Here is a 14,494-nt window from a genome sequence, read left to right as displayed (position 1 = left end):
CTTTCTTTCTTTCTTTCTTTCTTTCTTTCTTTCTTTCTTTCTTTCTTCTTTTCTTTCCTTTTTCTTTCCTGTGTATATGAGTGAGTAGGCACTGTAAATGTGAGGCCGGAGCATGGAGTTTTTAGATGGCAGCCTTAGGTATAGTAATTGACCTTTACCTTGTTTGAGACGGGGTTTCCCAGTGGTTCACAGCTGTACACGCCAGGCTAGCTGCCCCACAAGCTGGTGAGGATTCCCCTGTTTCTGACTCCTCTCATCTCCTTTCGGATGACAGAAACACTGAGCACAGCTTTATGTGTGTGCCGAAAATTCAAAGCCAGGAGGTTCTCAGGCCTATGTAGCAAGCCCTTTCCACAGACCTCTTCCCAAGTCTTCCTTATTTGTTGCACACTTAAATCTTCATATATTCTCTCTACCCTTGCAATCTTAACTAAACCTGGCTATTACCCTAAAAATTATGGGGATATTTGGGAAAAGAGTCATTGTATTCTGAAGGAACTTGGGCCTGGCATTCTAATTCAGTACCCATAAACCAGATCTCACAACCAGCATCTAGTGTTATTTTCTTCCTAGTTTCGAGGAGCTACATATCAGTTTGTTTTCTTGTCAAACTGCTCTGGATTCTCTAGAAATCACTAGTACCCTGTTTCTCTATTTTTTGTATCCTGTTATAGTGCCCAGAATACTTTTGACAAAAGACCCTTCATAAGTATTTGGGTAAGGACCTAATGAGCATGATGTGATAAGATTGCCTTTATCCGTGGTTTTAAGTATAAATGATGCTAGAGTTGCACTTGAACCACCAGTATTATAGAACTTTAAAGAACTGCTTACTATTTTCTCACCAAGTAAGTACTGTCAGTCCATTTCTTTCTAAGTAGAAACAGGAAGAATTTAATTTGTCATTAGGTTCCTTGAACATACAATTACTTTTAGTTTTTATAATGTACTTCCAATGTTATGAAATGGCATGCCCCTTCTTCTGAGAAATCTTTAAAATTGTACCCTATAATAAATGTGTGTCTAAAAGATTCAGGAAGAGGCGAGGTGTAGTCTTACATGCCTTGACATTCATGGTTGGCTCATGGTATTGCTACCTGTGTCCTAATCACTTGGACTACTCCACCCCAACCCACCAGCTCTCCTGAGACAACCTTTATCCAACCACCAGGGCTAACCTAAGCATTATCTTTTAAGCCTCCAAACCTATCTGTGCCAAATAACCTAACACTTTTACCAAATGAAATCACCTAGAAATTCAATCCAGTTAAAAACTGCATCCCACCTTATTTCATGGTTTGTTATTTCATGAAATCCAGTGAACTACTATGCAGATCAGGCTCTCTACAATATGTTTTGAAAATACCAGTTGCTCTCTTCTGAACTATAGGGGTTTGCATGCTCTTTATAACCTTGCTCCAAGAGAGCAGTAACATCTTCACTTAGTTCTTGATAGACGCCAAATACCAGCACCTCATATACGTGTGCTAGGTTTTTACAACAGAGGCGGGGACAGGAATTTGCACAAGGAGAAAGACATGCTGAGTCTCAATTTCTAGACACTTCTGGAGTAAAGTGCTAGATTAACATTTATGTCAGAGTGGCTATACAGTTAGCTAGCCACCCCACACTTCTAAACCAGTTTGTTTGGTCTTTTCCCATGTTCTCTTTCCTCTAGCCTGAGATACGCCTCAAAATGTGATCCACTTTGGATGGCAACACCAGGTGACAGACAGCCCTTCCCTCCCATCCTAACAAGCTCCGTGTAGTCAAAATGTAAATCCCATGATTATTTCAGAGATCGTCCAGTTTACATAGGACCTGCTCTTTCTCCAGAAAGGCCAACTTTCTTTCTTGCCTGCCTGTGCTCCTGAGAACCACAGCTCCTTCATGGAGTCCTGCAGCAGTATGATAACACAAGCTTCCTCTCTCTCGGTTGCTGTAATGAATGCCTAAGAAGTCACTGGGATTTACCTAAGCAGACTGAGGTTGCCTTTGGTTGCCATTTATGTATGTGGATTGTGATCTCTTAATTGGAGATGGTGTCTCTCCCAGGGTTCGCTGTTTATCCAAATCAGTATTTGTTAGTCGGCAGGACGTGGTCTGGATGATAAATTAGTTCTGGTGCTTCTCCTATGACTGACTCCACAGCTGCTTTCTGCCTCCTCACCTCCCTATCTCCCGAGAAGCCCCCACAGGCTGCTCTAAGGCCTGGCAGCCTTTTATACTTTTAACGTTTTCTCTGAGCTGCTGCAACTATTCTTATGAGTTCATGTGCTTTGGTACTAATAATTCCTAAATTTAGCCTCCCTCCACCTCTGTTCTCTCCCATTTGTTACAGTTTCTGTTGATACTCTCTAATGCAGCTGCACTGTGAGAGATGGTGGCTTCCCTCCACACTATCCTTATCCACCCTGGTCATCCTTCTGTTTGTTTTTGTTTTGACACAAGGTCTTCATATTCAGGTCCAGGCTAGCCTTAAACTTGTGATCCCCCTGCCTCAGCTTCCTGATGCTGGGATTACAGGAAGTGCCACCAGGCCTGGCTCATTCTTGTTCTCCAGCTGCATGCGCTGACTGTGATCAGGGCAGTACTCCTCCAGCTTCAAGGCCATGGTGGTTTGTCAAGTATCTTGCTCAAATGCTGGTCCTGATTCTGTCTGCCTGAGGAGAGACTTGAGGGTCTGTCTTCTCAGAAAACTGTCAGGAGACGCCAATGGGTCTAATCCATGGACCACAGATTCAGGAATGTAGATCAAGTATTTGCTTTTCCCTGTCACCTGCTTTACTTGTGACTTATTACCAGATCTCATTTTGCACCCTGTCCAATTCCAAACAGATTGTCTGTTCTCAGAGTTATTGCTGTGATGCTGCTGTAAAGGTCTTTTGTCTTGTTAACTGCTGCCATTCACCACATGCTCTGACTCTGCCCCTGCAGATCCTACATGGTTTTGAACTCTTTTCTTCTTAGGGTCTAGAAATTTGTGAAGTTTTTCCCAGATTACAATGTAACCTCAGACCAATCTTTCCCAAGAAGGATTAGGTAGACACAGAGGCGGTGAGGCCGATATTCTGGAATCACACCTGGCTTTGCTTCCCCCCCCCCCGAACAATGTGTTATATTCACTCTTCTTTAGGATTCCTAATTTTCTCAATTTTAACATATTCTCTCCGAGTTTTAAGTGTTTCATCATAGTGGCTTGGATTTTTTCCAATCCCATGATTATCTCTCTATTAAAACTTTAATACAAAAAGAAATAAAAAAAAAAAAAACAGACTGCTCATTACTTTGATTTGTAGAACAGAGAGAATGGAACATTACTGCTAGAGTGTTTCGAGAACCCGTATTTACATTTGCATCATCTCAATTTAGGGGCCTTGATTAGGTTGTGCGTTATGATGAAGATGCACTTAGCAGTCAAAGGGAAGTGGCATGGGCTAGAGTAATGAGCAAGAGACTTCATGTCAGGAGCCCTGGTGCTATTTCTGGCTGTGACTGGCTACCTCTCTGACCTTGAACAGCTCCATCTCATCACCGAAGACCCTAATAGGCTCTCTTTGCCTTGTATCATGACTGTGAGAGGTTGGGCACTTAAGTGTTTATTATAGTGGGACTATGAAGTGAATCAAAGGCGAGGGCAGCTGGGGGTCACAAATGGAACTGGAGACAGGATCTCTGTTCTACATCTTTTATAAGTAGCCTGTTGAGAAATGGTGTCTAAGAAGTGGGCTGATTGTTCAGATCATGATTCTGTGGGATAAACGAATGCTGAGAGGTTAGGCAGTAGGGTTTTAAAGCTTTTAGGTAGAATGCCAACACCATCTTATTATTTCCAGGGGCTTACCCAGACAGCACATAGTCTTTTCTTACAAGTATCACACCCCAGGACCAGGAAGCTTTTACAGTGGTCAGCCTGTGGAGGACATGCCCAAGGATTGCCGCTCTGCTACCCCTGGCTGCAGAAGCAAGAATTAAGCCCATGACAGCTCCAATTATGCCAAATGCCACCTGGCTTCCTCCAGTAGCCCTTGTGGCCAAGGAGAGTATATGTGAGAAGTATCAACTATTCTTTACTTGAAGACCTCTCTCCACAAAGAGCCAGATTGAGGGGTAATGATAAACAGCAAACAAAAGAAGAATTCTCTTCTAGATCAGTTTCTGTATGCTAAATCCTCAGCAGACATCACAGCAATCATAGCTATGGTTCCTAGCTCATCATTTTGCCTAGACTGACATTTATTGAGAACAATTTAATATCAATAATTAATATTTAGTAAACACTAGTCCAAGATCCTTGTATCAACTAACTCATTTAATTTGGCATCAGCCCTGAGGTGGGCACTGTTATTTTCTCCACTTTACAGATAAGGATATTGGGAAAAGAGGGACATTAAGTAGTTATCAAACACCACAACTAGCTCCCAGGGCATTTTTCTCTAGAGTCTTCACCCCTAACTAAACACCTACACCTGTAGAAAATCAATATAATGGAATAAGCAACTCTCTCTCTCTCTCTGGAAGTCGGTGTGAGGAGAGACTGACATTATTCTGAAATGATTCGTTATCTCCTCAAATTCAGAGTGCACTCTGATACTTAACTAGAAACACGTGGGATGAGATGGGTTACTCGTAGGACCTTGCTGTGCAAGTGTCTGCAGCTTCATCAGAAGGAAATTCTCCTTCCAAGGTTGAGATAATTGTCAAGTAAGTCTGCACCCTGCATTCCAAACCCCTAGAAAATCATGTTTTGTTGTTGTTGTTTTTGTTGTTTGTTTTTTTTTCTTTGCTATGAATTGATAGCCCCCTTCATAAGAAGGCACATGTGGATACCATCTGGTTTCTATGTACTGAAAAGCTTCCTTAAAGGATGAAAGAAATATTCACTCTTCTTGAGACAAAATAGTTTCCCATCAACCCCTTATGACATTCTCTGTCAGTTGTTTTCATCTTAGGTTCTTTGAATAGCAGAGGAGAAATTTGTATGTGACTCAGTATATATTTTACCAGTTTCCTGTGACCTGCTTTAGTCAGCATAAGCAAGGTCATGAGTTTGTCAGAGGCAATTGCCATGGGATCCCAAAAGCAAAGGGCTACAAAAGAATCCCCAAAAGAATAATATAAAGCCCTACCAATATCTATAAAGGCAACAGTTTTGCTTAATCACTGAAGGCAAATCTCCCAGAAGGCTCCTGGAGCAGTGGTGTGTGACCATTCTCCTCTAGCTCTAGCAAAGGTCCACAAGTCAGAACGCTGCATTCCTTTCAGAATGACTGGTTACTGTTTCTCCAAGTCCAGGTTCATGTGCAATAACTGACCCCAGAAAAACTGATCCTCACAGTGTAAGAGCTTGCCACAGTAAATGATCAGAAAACTATTGCTACCTGATAGAGGACTGATAATGCACAAGTGATTTCAGACACTCCCATGGGCCAGTCCTGAGCCGCCACCCAGGAGTTAACAGGCTACTAAGCTATCCAGACCTGGGGCTTAGTGAGGGGGAAAGAATCTACCAAGAAGAGAAAAGGGAAAAATAAACAAACAAAAACCCAAACAATGGCTTAGTCCTTCTGTTTTCCATAGCTCCTTGAAGTTCATAGTGATATTAGGATTCTTAGCCTGACTTCAATTCCAAGATACTTAATAAAAATTATTTTTGTGAACATAGTGCTGCTTTGAGACTTGGATACGCCAAATTGTGGAAGGTAAATTAAATTTCATTTTATTGGATTGACAGACTTCTCTGCTAAAATAGAGGTCTTCATTTTTTTTTTGTAAGATGGAAAAGAAAAAAGATCACCCTAAATTCGCCTTACAGAAAAATCTGTGGGGACATGTGCCTAGAATCCTACTGAAAGTTGAATTAATGATGATGCTCTGGTTTCTCTACTGTTCTGCTTTTGCCTGAGCAGGTGTGAGTTCAGCCTAAGTTACTCACTCTTTCCCTCAGTGATTGTGTTAATTTCCGCTATAGTCTTAGAAAAAAATACAAGAACCAATACCATTGAAGCAGGGGGTGTGAACTACAGTCTCTTCAGGGTTGGCTGGGCAAAGCACCGTGGGTAGATATGGCCAGCAAGGAAAGATGGGAGGTGCTTGGGGTACCAGCCACTCAGCTGCCTGACTTGTCCCCTCTGTCTGTACCCAAGTTTGGGAGTTGTAAACCATGTGACTGGGTTCCATAAGTGTCTGTTCTGTTGTCTCCCCATTCCATAATCACCCTACACCCTGCTTCTGATACCCCATATTGACCTACACAGGTTGCAAAGTTACTATAAATGTTAAAAAGAAAAAAAAATAATAGAAAAAAAATCTCAAATTTCTCTAGTCTAGGAACTTAGACTCTGACATTGGCCTATTTGGAATTTAAACCTGTTCAAGTTATATGACTTTTCTGGACCTCGGTTTCCATATCACTAAAAATTTGGGGAGGCTTAAAATGGGGAGATGATCTCCTTCAGTCAGGTAGAGGCCTAGACTAAGGCTGATGCTTCAGTCAGCAGAGGAACTGATGACTCGAGTTCCACCCTGGGTCACACAAGGAGTCAGGAGAAAACTGGATCCTGAGCATCGCTCCACACGGGCACCATGTGATATGTGAGGCTGGACACACACACACACACACACACACACCACAAACATACACACACAAACATACACACACACACACACACACACACAAGATATAAACAAATTAAGTAAAATTTTCAATATTAAGTCTAGCAAGAAACCCAAAGACTTTAAGTGTGCTCATAGGACTAGAAATGTATATGCCCAATATGTGAAAAAAAATGTCTAGATGTTAAAAGAATGAGCGGTTTTGTGTTTCTGTTTTCATTTGTGCTTTTCCACATTTTCTTCCCATTGTTTTGCATTAAAACTGATTTTAAAATTGCGCATAGTGGCATTTACCTTTAATCCCAGGAATTAGGAGGCAGAAACAGGTATATCTCTGAGTTTGAGGCTAGCCTGGTCTACAAAAAATCAAGTTCCAGGACAGACAGGGCTGTTACACAGAAGAACCCTGTCTCAAACAACAACAAACTAGTTTAGAAAAATAAATGTTTTAAAATAGAGAAAACAATTAGAAAAGCTCCCAGGTGCCTAACGATGCCTTTAATGCTGATAAGTTCAGCAAGAAAAAGGAGAGACATGGTAGAGGGCAAGGATGCCAAGAGGGCAAAAGGAAAATTGAAACCAGAGATCTCTTGTGCGAGCCCCAGCCTTGCTGGGTCAGTCGAGTGAGGAGCTTCCCATTTTTGTCCTGTGGTCTAGCACCCGGGAATATGTCGGACTAACTAGACACACATTTGCCTTTCATATGGGATATTCCTAGAGATGGGCCTCTTCCCATGGCCTCAAAGGTGAAGGCAGGTTTGCTCTAACTGCAGGTTCCCCAGACCTCTGAGGCAACAGGGAAGCTCCCCTTCCTTCATTTGCATGTGTAAGTAATTACGACTCATAAAAGTCCCTAACCCATTAGTTAAAGCTGGGACCAGCATTTGACTCTGACCTCCTAAGGCAGCCTGGGCCGCATGCTGCCTGCATGCTGCCTGATTTGTCCTCAATTTATAAGCGGAACAATCTATAAATAGAAACCCTTTTGCTAAGTCCCCAGGAGGCATCAGCGCGTTTGCTAGTTTGTGTTTTCTTCTAGAAAAAAAAAAAAAAAAAAAAAAAAAAAAGACAGGCTTATTTCACCTCTAGTTTAGCTTGAGGGCATTGCGATCAGTTTAGGGCTTGAGGCTTGACGCACCCGCTGGCCACTGCCTAGGCTGAGCTCTGTGGGAGACGCCACTCACCTGTAGATCCTGTACCTGGTGGTGAACCCCTGGCGGTAACGCTCCATGAAATCAGCATACTCCTGGGCGCGATGAAAGGGGCCTCGATCTGTGAGCAACCAGTCCAGGGGAGCCTGGCCGGCCGTGGAGGCATGCTGTTCGGGGACCACAGCGGCCACCGTGGCCGAGACAGCCAGCACCCACCCGGGCACGCCTAGTGCCAGCAGGACGGCCCATGGGGCGGCCTCCGGCCAAAGCCCTCTAAACCGAGAGCTGCGCTGCCACCTCATGCTTCTCCCAGGCGGTTAGTGTCTTCATTCTCTCGCCACACTCTCCTGCTCCGTGCTGCTCCTCCAGGGCTCCGAACTAGAAAAGTACAGAGAGAAAGGTGAGGTGGGTACAGGGCCGTATCCGGTCTGGAAGCATCAAACATCACTGGGTGGGGAAATCCTCCCCATTAGTCCCGCAATGCAACCGATGCGCTGAGACGTTGAGCTAGTGCTGAGCGTGTAGGGTTTATTTCTTTAAACACAACCATCACTGTCTGCATCTTACAGCTGAGGAACAGAGCTCGGGTTAAGACAGTGACTTATGTCCTCACAGCCGCGAAGAAGAAGAAAGAGCAGAGTTTGAGCGCGGGGTATGAATCCCTGCTCCTCTCCTGCCTGAGCTTCCTAACAATCTCCATCTCGCAAACATGTTCACGTGTTTCTGTGACAGACCGAGGGCTGCCTTCCTAAGCTTGGCACTGGGCTAGGAGCAGCCTTATGCTTCAAATGGAGAACTGGAGGAGAGAAAATTAGTTTCACCCCTTTGCTTCTCTGAAAGGAAACCTGAGCAAGTCACTCTCCTCTCTGTATCTAAGGTGGGCTCTCGACATGAACAACTGGCTCCGTACTAGCTAGTGCTTTTCCGAGGTTGAGGGTCCACTCTGTGGTGGTGCAGGGATGGAGTCAGACCGGGGAGACCCATTCCTTGTCTCCTCACCAGGCGGCAGGAGAGCCCCAAAGGAGCCACCTGCTAGCTCACTCCCTAAAAGCACAGAGCATGCCTGCGGACGCAAGCAGTCTTGAAGGAATGAATGAGTGTATTCCCTGCTTTCTCTGAGTTGCAGGGAAGACGCCAGCAAGAAGGTTGCTTCTGTCCTCCTCCGTTCCTGGCTGCCTTGTGAGTCACCACAGGCCGGATTTCCAGCACGTATACTTTGTCTAAGGACAACTCATCACCTTTCTCAACCTACAGATGCAGAGAGTCATTCAGCACTGTGGTGTTTCCTGGAACTGCCGCCGTCCCTCCAGTCTTTAATTTCTAGCATATGCCATCAGAGCTCTGCGTGCGTCCCCTCCCCAGCACCACTTCAGCGTGTGCCAGAACAACTTCCAATACCCAGTACCTGTAATTCATGCTCCGAGGATTGTCTCTGGCTGCCAAGGCCCAGAGACAGGCTGCCTGCGGGTGAGGAAGATGTGGTAATTGTCTGAACTTTCACTCCCCTGCGGGGGCAGGCAAGGAGGACTTCAGTACATCATGCTTCCTTCCAGAGTCACCCCAGGGGCACTCTGAGATGTGTAAACTCACTAATCCAGAGGACCTAGAGGGGTCTGCTGGAGGTAAGTGTGAATCCTGGAATTCCCAGCTCCAGAGTCATACTGAGCCTGAGAGACAGAGACCTCAGCATTGCTACAGGATGCTTTTCTGAGACACCGTGTGTAAAGGATGGAAGGGCAGAGCCTGGGCATTCAGACAGCCCTCCCTCCCGCTTACATTCATCAATTTGGAGCTGGATGCTGGGAGCTGCTTAGAAGTTGCCCTCATTCTTAAATATTGTTAGGTAGGCACTATAATTATAAAGTTATATTATGGTGGGGAGCCAGGGGAGTTGAGCTGGGAAAACAGCAAAATGTAAACCTTGACCTGGCTCCTTGCCAAAGGATGCTGTACTGTTTGGAGAGCCCGGGTAGGGTTGAGTCAGACTGCCCTTGATTAACTAGCCAAGCTGGGGTTCTGGAAAAACCCCATGTCTGCCCCCTCTGATCCTAAAACATAATAATGTTCTCATAATTAAAATAGGGATGGTAGCTCACAAACGGGACAGGTTGATCAGTGAAGTAGAAGAGCTCAGTGTTAAACTACACACAGCAGTTAGTATCTAAAAACAAAGCCATCACAGACTAATTGGGTAAGAATGGAATATTTTACACATAACAGTGAGAACTTAGTTCCACATGGATTAAAAAGTTAACTATAAAAAAAGTAGAATCATGGAAGGAAAATCCCCAAGTGTTTTTTTTTTTTTTAATAAGCTTGTATTGCCAGGAAAAAAGTGATTTAAAACTAAAAAGAGAAATCATCCTTGTATGTGGAAAGAGTAGACAATTTTTATACTGAAACAATTTGATGAGGATGCCCAAAATATTTCTCATTTAATCATTCGCATATTCATCCATTGAAGAAGCATAAATGAGAACTCGTAGGTGCCAGACATTATGCTAAGAACTGACAATATGCGAGCAGGTGCGCATTGCCTTACCTGAAGTTTTGCCATTAGTGATTCATTCCTTGTATAAAACACTGCTGCGTTTCTTAAAGACAAATTGATGGGGGGGGTGGAGTTTGCTCATTCGGGAAACTGTGGCTCCTTGACAGAGTCGGCCAACAGAGTAAGGTAGAAAGCCACAGCCACTGGCAGAAAGGCACATGAGAGCAAGGTTCTAAAGTAAACCCCCACCCCCCACACACACCCCACCAAAGCCCTATGTACTTCTCTGCATGCCTTCTCTAATCTGCTTTGTTGAGCGTGGGCAGGGCCTGTGAGCAAGATGGACTGTCAGTCTCCATTAGTTGACCCTCGAGTTAAAAACTGATGAATGTAGAAGGTGAAACTAGACAGTTGCTTAGGTGATGGTGGAGGCAAAGAAAGGCTTGTGGCTAACTTTGGACAATATCCTCCATGAGTCAGATCTAATCAGCTGACCCCAAACAGAGCAAACAGCCATGTTGTGAACTGCTTATGAAAGCCATATAGCAAGGTACCGGAAGTGGCAACTAGACTCTAGGGCAAATCCAGCCAGCAACTAGGAAGGGCGTGGGAACCTCCATCATACAGCTGCAAGGAAACAAGTGTGGCCGGTGGAAGAGTGCTTTGTACCCCTTCAAAGATCTGTTTCCATGTCTAGCCCATCGATTTGACACAAGCGAAAACTGGAGCTCCTGAGTAAGGGTATGGGACAGGACTGGGGTGACAGGCCCAAACAGTGAAGTACTTATCTTGTAATTTCAAGGATCTGAATGGTGTCCTTACAACCCACTTAAAATGGCCACACAAAAAAGCCCGGATGCAGTGGTGTGTGCTTGTTGTCAGAGCATTGGGGGAGACAGGTGGTTCTCTGGGACCAGCTGGCAGGACAGCCTAGCCACTTAGCAAATTCCTGTGAAAACCCGGTCTCAAGAAAACAGAAAAAGAAAGAAAAAAAGAGGTGAAGGGTGCCTGTCTTCCGCACACACGTGTACAGACATGCAGCAGTGTGAGGAAATAAATTTGTATCACGTTAGATGGTGCAACGTTTGTTACACAGCAATAGGAAAATAACCCAATCATAAGAAGCTTCTATCCTGCCAAGGGTCTGGTGCTTCATGCTCCCTAGAGGAAACCAGGATGTTACTCTGTTGTGAATGTCTTGGTTTATGACACGTAAACAGGTTTCCGTTAAAATTCCAAGTCGGGGATTTTAGTTTGTTCACACCTGTTGAACGTCTAGTGCGAAGCGTGGCAGTCTTTGCCAGGTGGAATTAGTTGAATTCTGAGGACTTTGCGGGGTATAAATACGAGACATCCCGGAGGAAGACAGCACGGCTGCTTGGAGGAGGGCTGCCTGCTGCTGGTTCATCCTTCTGCTGCATTTGCTGCTTTGCTGATTTGCTGGTTACCTGGACTTCTGGATTTCTCGACAACTGATATCGGTATGGTCCCCAACAGAATTCTACCACCCTACCCAGCAGGGGGTAGCAGAGAGGGGGTAGCAGGCCCCTGTCCCCACAAACCTTTCCCTCCCCACAAACCTTTCCCTCCTACCCAGTGTTGGGGGTTGGAAGTAGGTTTGTTAAAAAATCAAGGTCAACATTACAGTGTGGGAGTTTCTGGAATAGAGCAGTGTTGACTGTCTCTCCCAACTCTGCCCTCGCACAACATCCTCCCTTGCCAAGTACACAGATCCACCTAGGACCATGTGTAAGTTTTCATCATCTTATCAAGTGTACCATCAGTCCTCAGGCATATGTGGTGCATCAGATTCCATGTACTTCAACAAGGAGTCACTGGGAGGCTGTGATAAACTAGAGTCTGGTCCAGCCACTTGGCCTCTTGACAGACTGGTCCCCTGTGCATCCGAGGCCGCACGAGGGTTTCCTAAGGACAGGTGGACACTTACTAAAAAGACTGAAAGAATCAGACTATGTTAAGCATGTTCTTGTCAGCTCTGTTGGTAATTATGCTTTTTCAGAGCTCACAATGAGCTGGAACCTGCCTGTTATAGGAGTATCAGCTTAGGAATCAAATGGTTTTGATTGCTGGGCCACATCTGCTGAGCTCAGCAAGAATGCCTGTATTCTGGGCTCTCTGTTCCTCAGAAAAACCTGGCCTGGGAATCACACACTTTCCGCTTCAGTGGTTTTTCCTGGGGATCTGAAGACGTTTTGACTAAAAAGTCTCTTTTTAAGAAAGAAGATTCTTAAATGAGTTTAAAAACTTCCTCTTTTTAAAAAAAGGACAAGATAATTGCTGGGTTGACAGTTGTATGAAAATCGGGCTTTTGAAGGGGGGGAGCAGCTTTTGGCTACTTCCTGTTTATTCTTCAAAATAATATCACTGGATGTTTTGTAACAGCCATCTATCACAGCAAATCTTGACTGTCTAAATTCTCACAGCTTTTGGAGGCACCATTAACAAGCAGCTTGGATTCTTCCCGTGTGTCCAGAAGCTGAGTGTCTGAGCAGGCCTCCATGTGACCTGTCAGGATGGTAACCCAGGGGCCATCCTAGCCCCTTCATGAAAAGTGTTACGGGTTTACCTGAGAAACATGAATAACTCCCTTCGTCCTCCACACTTGAGGCAGTTTTATACCGAGACAGATAAAAGGGCTTTGCACCAAAGGTACAAGTTTAATAAACTGTAGGTTTTTCTTGTCTCAGCGCATTAGCTCAAATTTGTCCTTTAAGCCGTGAATTAAATGGGTCATAGTTCTGTCAATAGAGAAAATCAAGTAGAAGATGAGGTCACATGAGGAGTGGGCAGTGCAGCCTTCAAAATGGGAGTGTTTTTAAGAATCACATCACCACCGCTCCGAGCTTACTACCCAGCCGAAAAGGTTTGAATCTCTTTCGAGTTCTCTTGTTTTCCTCTGTATCTGCTTGGTGTTTCAGATTAAGGCACAACTGTGATTTGTGGCTTATAGAGGCTGCTAATGTAAAGTCCCGGCAAATGAAGTAGAGAGAGGAAATGAATGAAGATGACTGTGACTGGCGGGGTAACTCAGCCGCTGAGCACTCGCCTGGGATGTGTAATGCTCTGTGTTAAATCTTTTAGTGCAGAGGGCTCTAAATAAACAAACAAACAGACAAAAACAGCAAAAGACAGTTTCTGAAGAGCAGGGGTTGCATTCTGGAGGGGCTAAGTGTCTAGCTAAGTTATAGCTGTGAGGGCAGCATTTTGATTAATATAGTTGTTGGTGTTAAATATGTGCAAAATGCCGTAGAAATTAGTTAACATATGCGATAGCTATTGCTCGTGAAGCACGGATAATAAAACTACCTCTTTAAACAGAGAGCAGTGAGGCTAAGAGCGGATGAGTGCAGCGTGAAAGGTGGCACACTTCAGTTGCAGAACCAAGTCTGCCTACCTGTGACGGCACCAAACTTACCACTATAGAAAGTAGTTGCTTTGTCACTTACAAGGTAGGGCCCGCAGGCGAGGCACTTCCCTGTGGGAGCCCCATGTTAGCCTTTGGTGAGATGATCTGTGAGGAAGGATGATCCCCACATTCCTCCTCGGCATCCAAGTTCTATAACTCTGTGCAAATAGACAGGCGCATGTGCAAGGGGCGGCATTGCAGGGAGGGTAAAGCAGATGAGAGATGAGGTATGAAGCAGAAATTTTTGCCTGCCCAGAGCAGTGACATTTCATAAAGAGATTAGGCAGTGACATTAAATAAGTTTTCAAGCCATTTAAGTGGTTAATTGGCCACCTCTATTAAGGAGTTGTTTTTTTGAGTAAGTCTGAGGGTGTCAGTGTTTAAAAAAGAAATCAACGGAAGTGTTGTTTGTTCTTGTCATCCACAACATGTTGATGAAAAACCTGTTTATCCTAGAAAGGAAGGCTAGACAGAAATGACTAACGGGACACTCCTGAAGCAAGGGTGTGGGTAGGGATATTTGGGCTCCCATTGAGGTCTGGGCCCTCCCCTGTGTTAGGCTGACCACTGCCGTTTTCCACACAGGCTCAGCTCAGGCCATAAAGGTCCTGTGGCTGCACCTCACAGATCTCCAGGAGCTCCCAGCATCCCGTCATATGAATCCAGGCAGGTGAGACATGTCCATTGCCACTTTCCTCCCTAAGCTCCAAGACGTGACACCAGCTTCAGCCCCAAGACTGGCATGAACCAGAGAAGCTGCATTTGAAATCATACGTCCCTCACTAGTCAGAACTCAATTCGAACAGGAGG

General features: G+C 44.7%; 1 protein-coding gene across 2 annotated transcripts in view; it reads right to left on the bottom strand.

The window, feature by feature from the left end:
- The window catches only part of Brinp2 (BMP/retinoic acid inducible neural specific 2), a 100,513-nt gene that overhangs the window by 39,463 nt on the left and 46,556 nt on the right, over positions 1 to 14,494 (bottom strand). For both annotated transcript variants that reach the window (XM_055624662.1, XM_055624663.1), the window contains exon 2: positions 7,800 to 8,144. In XM_055624662.1, the coding sequence (XP_055480637.1) occupies positions 7,800 to 8,068 (269 nt within the window). In that variant the 5' untranslated portion in view covers positions 8,069 to 8,144. The remainder of the gene's footprint in view (positions 1 to 7,799; positions 8,145 to 14,494) is intronic.

Source organism: Psammomys obesus, unplaced genomic scaffold (assembly GCF_907164565.1).
Source record: "Psammomys obesus unplaced genomic scaffold, mPsaObe1.curated_primary_1811, whole genome shotgun sequence".
NCBI classification, from domain to species: domain Eukaryota; kingdom Metazoa; phylum Chordata; class Mammalia; order Rodentia; family Muridae; genus Psammomys; species Psammomys obesus.
This window is presented reverse-complemented; position numbering and strand designations above follow the sequence as displayed.